Genomic DNA, 11,705 nt, shown 5'->3' with positions numbered 1-11,705 from the left:
ATGGCACTCTAAAAATGACAAAATGTGCCCGATGTTTGTGTCACTTGGCCCTTGAATTTTATGGTTCAGACTTGTTAAAAAAATAGAATTTTATTTTCTTCCTTTGTAAGGGGAATATTATTTTTTAAAGTTAGATTGTTAAAAGTTAAATTTAATTCATTTCAATTTATTTTTATGTATAGTTTAGGTCTCAGTTTAAACCAGAAGAGATTCCTGGATGATTACTAAGCTCCATTCTGTCTTTAATGTTCTATGAGTTTACCCCAGTAAGTGGAAATTCAGTGAGACTATCTTATAAAAACTCTTGTTATAGAAATTACTAGCTTTTTAAAAATCCCCCAAATAATGACAAATTAAGAGATAATCAACTCACAATCAAGAGAACCCCCAAATCTTATGACCTATGAAAATTCAGTTATACTCTCTCAGGATGTTGATAAGTCACTGTATTTTAGTTTAGTTTAATATTAAAGATTCCTATTTTCTCACTTGATCTTGAAATTGGAGAAAACTGGATATAATGCGCAGATTGGTGAATATTTGCATAAGTCTCTGCAACACAAGAGCATTTTTACATTGACCTGGCAAGAACCAGAGTTAAGTCTCGGGGAGGCAGGTTTCTGGAAAGAATAATAAAATTACTCCAGTCTCTTTACCAGGTACACAATGACATGCACCATGAACCCAGATTCATGGAGCCTCCAAACAGGAGTTCCAGAAAGCTAACAACGGCGGCCATGGTTCAGAGTAGAGACAATTCTACCTGGCTCCAGGCTCCCATAGACTCAGACAAAGGGACAGAGTTGCATCCTTTGGGTAGAATTTGAATTTCTCCTTTTCTTCTAATCTTCAGTGAAAGCATTATTCCAACCAGCCTGTACATCCTATTCAGAGGGGCTTCCCTGTGGACCTTGCATCACAGGTTTACCCAAGATGCCTAGACCTGATCCCCTGAGCCACAGTTCTGGCTCAGGAAGGACATTTTTTACTAGGGGAATCTCCACCAAGCATTGGAAGTGGACTCATTTGCCACATAAGACTGGGGTTTTGCCTCTCCTGGTGGGCATAGCCCTTCCCTTTACCTCTCCAGCCTGGATGCTACCTGCTTAAATTCACTTGGAAGCAACATAACCAAGAGGCTCTGTGAGAACTACTGTAAAAGAAACAAAGAATTGGGGACTTTTAGAGTAGAAGGGACATTGGGAGACGTAGCCCAAGCCCCTCATTGTTTAGAAGAGGAAAGTATGACCGAGAGAGGTAAAATTAGAGATAAACTAAAATGCCTTCTGCCAACCAGTCCACCATTCTTTTTGCCATCCTGCTTGCTGTGGCATGATTCATTTATTGGAGGAAAAAATCCTCACTATGTGCAGAAGAATATGAAGAGTCAACAATACCCCACTCTTCAGTTAACCTGCTAATTCAGCTGAGACGGAGACCACCTTCCTGTGCTGTAATTAGAGAACAGTGGAAATGCAAATCAACTTTGTCAAACTGTTTTGCAGAATGACCGCTTGGTGGCACTGTGGCCAGTAGGCAGAGACACGGCCTCTTCATGATGCCTGTCACACTGGTGATTTCAGAGAAGTCCTCGTCTCGTAGCAATAAGACCGTGAAAATTGCTGAGCACCCAGAAGCAGCTGTAGATTAAGTAATCAATCAGTGTGTTCAAAACACAAAGCATCTAAACACTGGAGGAAATTCCAAAATAATTAATACCTTTTACAGACATGAAATCGCTAGTCAAAATATTACTTTAAACCCATTTTACAAATGGTAACATTAAAAAAAAAAAACCATCAGACCACCAAACTGGCAGTAGTGCTACACACACTTACGAGGACCTCCATCTTTTCTGCTCCTTTTTTGATTTGACTCAGAGAATTCATGGACCTTTTCGTAGCAGTGCAATCTAGACGTTCCCTAAATGTTCCTACGCTCCTGGTAGCAGGCAGTTAAATTTGTTTTATACCCGTCTCATTTCCTCAGACTCTCTTTAATCTTCTGACCCCCTACAACCTGGGCCGTTCTGAATTTTTGCTCAACTGAACCCTTCTGTTAAAAGCTCTGTATTCTTTCTCAGAAGCAGCCTATTTATGTATCGCTTTAAAAACTCTATTAACTTAAGGTTATACAATTAGGGCTCACCTATAATCTGAAGATTGTGTGATTTTAGTTCTGCAGGAAAAGGACCCCCAACAAATGCTGGGCCCTGTGGTGACGAGTCTTGTGTGTCTGGTTTCAGGATTATGATGTAGGTCTGGAAGCTTGAAAACATCATCTGGTTTTCAGCAGGCAGACAGTCGAAGCAGTTCCAGCTGCTTGCCCACAACAGCTAGATACGGGAGATTAAAACTCAAACTTTAAGGGATTTTGAACGGGTCTTCTCTCTTCTGCTTCCCTGCTATGTCCTCCAAAGAACACTCTCTTTAAGAAGACTATATATTCTGTTAGATAAGGCCACAGCACAGATACCTGGACAGCATAAAAACAGATGTGAAGAGTTGTATGGCAGAGAATATAGGCAGCATGATGCTGAAAAGAATGGATTATACTCTGTTCATCAGTCTAGAGTCAGTTAAACATCTGGGCTGTGTGATGGACCCTTTAAAAATTAGTAAAAATTAGGCACAAAATTCCTGTGCTATATCCAGCCAGCCAAGTTTTCCTTTGTCACCAATAGTATGATGGTTCCTTTCAAGGGCTCTGGAGTCAACTTCTGTGTTGAATTTCAGGATGTGCCTACCACCTATTTAACCCAGCAAATTATTCTGAAACCCCAGCCTCTTCACTTTTAAAATGGGGAAAATAACAGTGCCCACATAATATTAGGGTTCTACAGAAAAACAGAACCAAAAGGACATAGTTTGATGGTAGATAGATGATAACAGTTTAAGAAGTACATATTTAAGGAATTGGCTCATGTGATTGAGGGAGGTGGCTGGCTTGAAATCTGTAGGAAAGGCCAGCAGGCTAGAAACTCAGCTCATGTTATAGTCTTGAGTTTGGAAACTGTGGAGCAGGCCAACAGGCAGGATTTGATGCTGCAGCCTTGAGGCAGAATTCCTTTGTCTCTGGGAATCCTTATTTTTGCTCGAGGCCTCCAACCAATTGGATAAGGCCTACCCATATTATTGAAGACAGTCGATTTATAGTCAATGGATCGTGACATTCACCACATCTGCAAAGTACCTTCACAGCAACATCTATGCTAGTGTTTGATTAAATAACTCGGTAATATGCCTAGCTAAATTGACATGTAAGACTAACCATCACATCACTTTATAGGACTGTTGTAGTAATAAAATGAGCCCAAATCCATGTAAATAAATCATTCAGTGCATTACAAATCACATGGGAAGCCCTCAGTAAAGGTTATCTATTGTTAGTTTTAGTCACTGATAACCATGAGTCTTTCCATCTTCTATGCCATTTAGCACCCAATTGCCGTGTGCTAACTCCGGTAGAAACAGGTTTTTAATGCCATGCTCAAATTGTGCCAGTTTCCCTTCTTTAGTGGTTTTTTTTTTTTTTAGTTCTGCTAAGATTTTGCAGACTCAAGGTGGAGGGAACAAGAACTTGAATGGAAGGGAGGTCGGTAGTAGAGCTACTTCTATTCACCATTCACCCCAAAGGGATTTTTTTTTTCCCTTGAAATATTTCTTAAGAAAGAATGGTCTAAAATCAGGATACACAAAATAACTTGAGAATGTAGACTTATCATCACTCTTCTGTTGGGATTTCCACCTTGTACAGTAGAGATAAGTGATAGGGGGAAAACCAGTTTTGACTGTTAATTTAACTATTCATTCTAGTAGAACATAAAACCCAATGAAATGGGACTAAGTTGCTCTTGGTCATAGTTAAGTGTAGGCAACTATGTAGCTGAAATATGTAACAACTGTATATTGAATATTTTATTTATTTTATTTTTTTTAAGCTGAGCCATCCTGCCACCTGTTGGCAGCTCAGTGGCTGCTCAGCTCGGGCTGGCAATCGAACCGCTGTTACTGAGAGCTCAAACTCTTGAGCGAGCTCTTAACCAATTGAGCCACTCGGCCGGCCCCTGTATATTGAATATTTTAAATTTAATCAGCAGTTTCTCGTAACTTCTATTTAGCTTACTGATTACTTACTCTGTGAAAGTCATCCTCCCCCTTTTATATAGATGAGGAAACAGGTGGAACGATTAAATAATTCAAGGTGATTCAGAAGACAGATCCAAGACTAGGTCTTTCTGCCTAAATGTCACACTCTTTTTACTACGCTATTCTTAAACAGACATATTTCAGTATTGTGAAACAGACAATTTGAGATATCTCTGGTGAAGATGTTTTATTTTTTCATAAAAATATAATTGTACAATGCTTTTAGAGAAAGAAAAATCCCTTCAATGCCCCCAAATACCATGTGGTTTAACAGTAATCTTCCTCTCTATTAACACTAAAGTAATTGATAATATGCAACAGATTTCTTGTGAAATATCGTATGTATGTTTTTAAATTTTCTTCCCTCTATTTTAACTAAAGGCAAGTCCAGTTTAAACCTATACTTTTTGAAATTAGCCAAATCAAGTCTATCATAATTCAAAGATGATAAAATGCTACATGGTGATGCTGATAACTACTGTCAATGAGCTGGTAAATTGTGATATAGATTTGCTGCGGTAAGATAGGTTCTGATTTAAATATAATAGAAAGATTTTAGATAAAATTGAAAAAAATTAAGAACTTCAACCATATCCTAAAACTTGAACTAGTCAAACTTATTCCATATTATATTCAGTTGCTGTAATATATGGCAGCTCTATGCTAAATTAATGACAGATTATGAGTAGTCTAAATATACAAACATATTTCCCCCCTTACCTTCCTTTCTTTGGGTAAAAAAGAAAAAGAAAACATTATTCTGTTACTCAGAGAGCAAGAACAGCAGCGATCCAGAGAGACGGAGCTTACTGATGCTCTCATCTTCTGTTCCCTCTCAGCCTGTAAGCTGTCATTACAGGTTAAGTGAGGGATGCTGGGATGTCAGTATGCTGCTTCTTAACTGGAATGGGGGAAGAAATGCTCCAGCTGTTTTAATCAGTGACATTTATCAACATGCTACAAGTGGCCCAAGTGTGCAGCCAGCACAATACCCAAAGCAATCAAAACATTCCTTTTTAAAACCAAGGAACTTTCTCTTGGTTTGATCTACTGAAATATACCAAATAGACAGGTTTAGAAATAAACTCAAACTGTAATTTAGTTTCACCGAAAATTACACATCCTCTATCTGAGGACAAAGTCACTGACTGCTCTTGTAAAGATAATGGGGGGAGTGGGGGATAGTTCAAATAAATGACCCTGTAATGTAAAATTACAACCAGAGAAGAAATACTTCAAGCACAATGGAGACATTCCATTGAAGAGCCACATTCATTTTGGAATGTTTGCTTTGAAACCAACTCTTCTGGGGAATTCAAAAGGTACTGAACAAAGCAACACAGAGTACATCTTGGGTTGTTTTGCAAAATAAAAATATACATTTGAGTAGACCAGATGGCAAAACATACCCATTACAATCTGAACACTATATTTAAAACACTTAAACTCTGAAGGCTTGAATATTAACAATCCTTTATCTACATTTGTGATTCTAAAAAGACATTAAATACTCTTAAACCCCCAGTCCACCAAAACACAGAGAGACCCAACAGTCTGGGCTAGTGGTATATCAGTAGTCACACAGGACTAGATAGGGATCTGAGTTTGCAACCTAAGCACAGGAGATCTTTAGGAACTCAGGCTAAAGGGAGGCATTTGATTCAAACGCACAGCCTAAGAGGAGGGGGCAAAGTACTCTGTACTCTGGAACTCTGAGGTCCATCTCAGTTCCCCCTCACAGACTATCTAGACTATGATGCCGCCTCTGAAATGGCCATTTCATAACAAAGCATTATTTTGTTTGGAAGCCAAATATTTGCTTCATTAGAGCCACGAACAATTATAATTTAGCAGCAACAGAGAACACAACTCCTGATTTAACGATGGGAAAGAGAAGAGACAGTGATAAAGTGTCTCAGTGGGGAAATCAAAAAGAGATTCCTAGGTCTATTTGAGTGTGTCATACTATGAGCTTGATTCCTCAACCATCTCCATTTGGTGGTCAGGAAGAAAGTAAATGTAGAGCTGTGGTGGGAACTGGAAAGAACTACTCTGGCCTCCTGCACCTCTTGCCAGGCCCGCGAGCTGGGGCTGTGCAGACTCTGGCTACAGTGTTCCGTGCCAGATGTGTACCCACAGTGTGTTTCTTTCTGACTCAGAGCTCGTTCATAAGGAAACTCAGGTCAGGGAAGAAACTAAGGGTTCTGGTTATTAGATCTACGAGCAATTTGCCCCTCATTTTGTTCCAGATCTCATGAGGCAGAAACTCAATCTCAGCAGCTAATTTCATCCCATTTTCTTCAAAAAAATTCTCCTAGTTAGTTGATTACACAAGGAAATGTGTGTGTACATTCACTCCTGCCCTACCTACATACATATACAGACATACAATAGAAACATACATATATATATATATACTCTGGGTTGTCAAGATGATGTATGCTGCTGAAGTGCCTAAAAGGTTATTTCTTGTTTAAAAATAAAATTTTTAAATTGTTTTTTTCTAAGTATGGATTAGGCCCTAGCAAACATTTATAAACACAGTTTGAAAAGACAGCAACCAAAGTTTTACTGAATAGAGGCTGTCTTGAGGGCTTTCCTGATGGATGTTGTTAACATGTACATTATTTAAAACAGGCATATCGTTATGGATTAAAAAAATAGAAATGTATATATTTGTTAATACATATTCACAGCTTATGCTGGAATGGCTCACAGGAGAAATTATGGTTCATGCAGAAAATACGTTTCTCAAGTAAAAATAAAGAAATAAAATTAGGTCCATAAAGGCTAAGAACTTACAGTCAGTAATCAGCCCACTTGGTTTCTCTTTGCAGGGCAATAAAGAACATAAAAGGAGTGACACCTAAACACACATACACATACAAATACATGAATTATATGGAAAGAATATAAATTAACCAGAAAAGCAATGTGGAGTTAAGGTGCAAAAATACAATTTTTACCCATTTTCCTCTACTCCTGTGTTTTCAAGCATTGCAACATGTTAAATGCCACAGGTGGCAATACCAACCAGAACAGGTCTGAATGTTTGCAAATTTTCTAAGTGTTAAAAGTTAAAGCAAAATCCTTTGAGATCTATGATCACACGTTTTGGTAGAAATTGCAGATTTACAGAGATGACTACTGAGCAGTAGGTAGTAAATGGAGCCAAGAGGTACAATCTTGCCCATTCATCCTCCATAGGAATCAGGATATTGGCTTCAATCACTGGCTCATCATTTTATATGATCTTCACCCTGTAAAAATAAATCAAATTACCAATGTAAGAATGTTTTTAAGGTCAATGAAGTTTAACTAATCTGTTTTAAAATGCATGAATTTTTTTTTTCTAAGTTTGGTATCTATAAGAAGGCTACTTTAAAATACAGACTGAAAGAAAACTGAATTGGGCCAGCGGAGTGGCTCAGTTGGTTAAGAGCTCGCTCAAGAGTTTGAGCTCTGAGCAACAGCGGTTCGAGTTCCGGCCCGAGCTGAGCAGCCGCTGAGCTGCCAACAGGTGGCAGGATGGCTCAGCTAAAAAAATAAATTAATTAATTAATTAAAAAAAAGAAAGCTGAATTGATTTGACTTTTTCTCCTTAATTCAATTTAGATTATGGCAAGTGTTACTTCATCTAATAAAAGTTATCAAAAAGCCAATTATTCAATTTTATAAAAATTTTAAAAGATAAAAAGTTTGTAATATTTCCTTATAACTATTTCAAGTGTTCCCAAAGCAATTACAATGATGAAGAAATCAATACACGACATCTTCATTCTAAAATCATTACCATCTATGTAACAAATGGTGCTAGGACAACTGGATATTCACATGCAAAAGAATTACGTTGGACCCCTATATCATACCATATAGAAAAATTAACTCAAAATGGATCAATGACCTAAACATAAGAGCTAAAACTATAAACACCGTAGAAAAAAACATAAGGGTAAATCAGGACCGTAGATTTGGCAGTGGATTGTTAGATATGACACCCAAGGCACTGAACAAAAGAAAAAATAGATAAACTGGACTTCATCAAAACTAAAATCTTTTGTGTACAAAAGGACACTATCAAGAAAATGAAACGACAACCTACAGAATGGAAGAAATATCTGAAAATCATATATCTGATAAAGGTAAAGAATCCAGAATATATAAAGAACTCTTACAACTCAGCAACAAAATGAAAAAAAAAACCTGAATTAAAACATGGGCAAGGGACTTAAGCACACATTTCTTCAAAGAAGATATACACACATGGCCAACAAGCTCATGAAAAGATGCTCAACATCATTAGTCATTAGGGACATGCAAATCCAAACCACAGTCAGCCTCCACTTCACACACTAGGAAGGCCATAGTTTGTAAAAATGGAAAATAAAAAGTGTTGGCAAGACGTAGAAAAACGGGAAACTTCATATATTGCTGGTAAGAATGTAAACTATTTCAGCCACTGAGGAAAACAGTTTGTAGTTCCTCTAAAAGTTAAATAAATATAGAATTACCATATGACCTAGCAATTCCACTTCTAGGTATATACCCCAAAGTGTTGAAAACAGTCACTCAAATACAGACTTGTACATGTGTGTTCACAGCAGCACTGTTCACAATAGACAAAAGGTAGAAACAAATATCCATCAATGGATGAATGGATAAACAAATTGTGGTATGTATATACACTGGAATATTATGCAGCCATAAAATGGAATGCAGTATTGATACATGCTACAATGTGGATAAACCTTGAAAACATTAGGCTGGGTGAAAAGAAGCCAGACAAAAAGTTATATACTGTATGATCCATTTATATGAAATATCCACATTAGGTAAATCCATAGAGACACAAGGCAGATTCATAGTTGCCAGGGGCTGGAGGGAGGGGGTAATAGTGCACAATAGCTTAATGAGTTTGGGGTTTTTTTCGGGGGGGGGGAAGGGGTGAAGTGTTTTGCAACTAGATAGAGGTGGTGGTTTTACAACATTGTAAATATAATAAATGCCTCTTAATTGTTACTTTAAAATGCTTAAGTTTATGCTATGTGAATTTCACCTCAATAAAAAAAAAATTCTTGGGCCAGCCGAGTGGCTCAGTTGGTTAAGAATTAGCTTAAGAACATGAGCTCTGAGTAACAGGGCCACCGGTTTGATTCCCACTTGGGCCAGTGATGCTGCGCCTGAGCTGAGCTGCTGCTGAGCTGCCAACAGGTGGCAGGATGGCTCAGCTGGTGAGAGCAGGTGCTCCTAACAAGACTGCCTGTTCGACGGTGGGCTACGCCCACCCGCAACTAAGACTGAGCTCGGCACCTTGAACTTAGAGGCCATGAGCTGCCAACGAGAAGCCAGATGGCGACTGGCGCCCTCCACAACTAAGACTGAAGAACAACAACTTGGCTGGTCCCCTCCCGCAATTCCCCAATTAAAAAAAAAAAAATTCTTTACAGTGCAGGGCTACTGTGCTAGATAGGGGCTAGACTAGGTGAAGACACGTTCTACCATTATAATTGTGTTGACCTTGGATACCTCACCTAGCCCCTCTGCTATTTCTTCATCTATAAAATACAAAGGATAATTCCTTAACACAATTATTGGAAGAAATAAGATAAATTTAAGTGAAAATGCTTGGTAAGCTGTAAATCAAAATACAAATAAGAGATATTATTATTAACAATAACTAGAATGGTACACTCTCACTTATGGAGTAGGTCTCCTTAAAAAAAAAAAAAATCCCATAAGTTTATCAGTTGTTCCTTACAGATCCCGTGTAAAATGCATTTCAATATTTACAATCTAACACCATTTCACTTGCTAGTTAGTGTATTACAAATGACATCAACATTTTATTTACTTAAAGACATACACAGGGAAAAAAAGACATACAGAGGAAAGTGGTCAATAGATAACCTACCTTACAACACTCCTCTACATATAAACTCTCCCTGTATTGTACTCACAGGAATTGCTATTAGCGTCTGTTTTCCCAGCTTTCGTGTGCCTGCTTGAGTTCTGCTGAGATTTGCTCTGCTCTTCTCCAGTGAGTAGGGCCTTTATTTCAGAAGGGATTTTTCCTTGGTCCATTGCCATGCACCACTGCTTGTACTAAAATATGTAAAATATATTAAGTAAAATTTTACTAGGCAGAGTTAAGGAACCACTAGAAATGCTAGACCTAAGAACTCCCATACCTAGAGGTGAAATTGGCTGCTGGGAATTCCACCCTCCATTGTATTTTCTGTTTATAATCTAGGCTATGTATGAGGCCTGCCACCTTTCAGAAGAGGGTGGAACTACTGCTGAATCTTCCTCTGATATACTGGAGTACTGCTCAGACTAAAAAGTCCCCTCTGGTTAAAAAACATCTCACAGCGTGCCACTAATTAGAATTCATCTCTTTTTGTCAATGGTCACATTATTTCTATTCCTAAAACAGTTTTGTAATTCCTTTCTCTTTCATAAACATTCACTAAACATCTACTTTCTACCAGAGTGTGTTCTGTGGACTTTGGGGGTATACAAAGATTCATCAGTCCAAAGAGTATGTCCTCAAGTGGCTTACACTGGAGAAGGTGGGAAATAATTTAAAGCATAAGTTAAATTCAATATATTTTTAAAAATCTACTGAAGAGTTTATATCTGAATTCTCTTCATGTCCCAACCTTATTTTCTTACCTTCTAAAAAGCCCGTCCCAGTTTTGTAACGATTATGGTAGTATTCTCTCTCTCTTTCTCTTCCAACCTGTTACCTCCTCCCCTGAGCTCACAGTAATGGGGTTTTAATTCTCTTACATTTCTACAGCCACTACCCAAAACATGAATGAATGAATGAATGAATTTATTTGTAAATATGTTTAAACACAAATGCTGTAATACTATGCATATTGTTATATACTGTTATATTGCTTTTTCCACTTAGCAATATATTGTAAACATCTTTCTACATCAGTAAATATATATGTACATTGTGCTTTTTACTGGCTGCAAAGTAGTCCAATATATGAAGGAAGTATAGTTTATTTAACCAATCCCCTATTATTGTACATTTCGGTTATTCCCCTCTCACCACACCCCCCCACCCCGGCCTTTTTTTACTATAAACAATCCACAATGAAATAGTCCTGTATATTCCACTCCCACCAGCAGTGTACAAAAATGCTTATTGCCTACATTCTGGCTAACTGATGAATATTCTTTCCCATGGATGGGTGAAAATTGATATATAATAATACCTTGGTTTGCGAGCATAATTCGTTTCAGAAACAAACTACTCATGTTGCAAGACATCGCTCGTGTTTACCACGTTAAAATGTATTAGAAATGTTTGCTCGTCTTGTGGAACACTCACAAACCACGTTACTCACAATCTGAGGTTTTACTGTATTCTTGTTTTAATGTATGTGTCTTTCAAAATACAGCAGCCATTTATGATAAAAACTCTTAGCAAAGTGGGAATACGAGGATCATATCTCAACATAATAAAGGCTATTTATGATAAACCCACAGCTAACATCGTACTCAACGGAGAAAAGCTGAAACCATTCCCGTTAAGATCAGGAA

General features: G+C 37.8%; 1 protein-coding gene across 1 annotated transcript in view; it reads right to left on the bottom strand.

The window, feature by feature from the left end:
* Nucleotides 1-4,316: 4,316 nt before the first annotated feature.
* The window catches only part of CREBL2 (cAMP responsive element binding protein like 2), a 22,209-nt gene continuing 14,820 nt past the window's right edge, over nucleotides 4,317-11,705 (bottom strand). Inside the window, exons 3-4 of the mRNA XM_019643322.1 lie at nucleotides 10,106-10,250; nucleotides 4,317-7,408 (exon numbers count right to left, since the gene is read on the bottom strand). Of these exons, the coding sequence (XP_019498867.1) occupies nucleotides 7,404-7,408; nucleotides 10,106-10,250 (150 nt within the window). The 3' untranslated portion in view covers nucleotides 4,317-7,403. The remainder of the gene's footprint in view (nucleotides 7,409-10,105; nucleotides 10,251-11,705) is intronic.

Source organism: Hipposideros armiger, unplaced genomic scaffold, assembly GCF_001890085.2.
Source record: "Hipposideros armiger isolate ML-2016 unplaced genomic scaffold, ASM189008v1 scaffold_76, whole genome shotgun sequence".
Taxonomy (NCBI): domain Eukaryota; kingdom Metazoa; phylum Chordata; class Mammalia; order Chiroptera; family Hipposideridae; genus Hipposideros; species Hipposideros armiger.
Note: the sequence above shows the minus strand (reverse complement) of the source record. Positions and strands in the feature narration are given on the sequence as shown.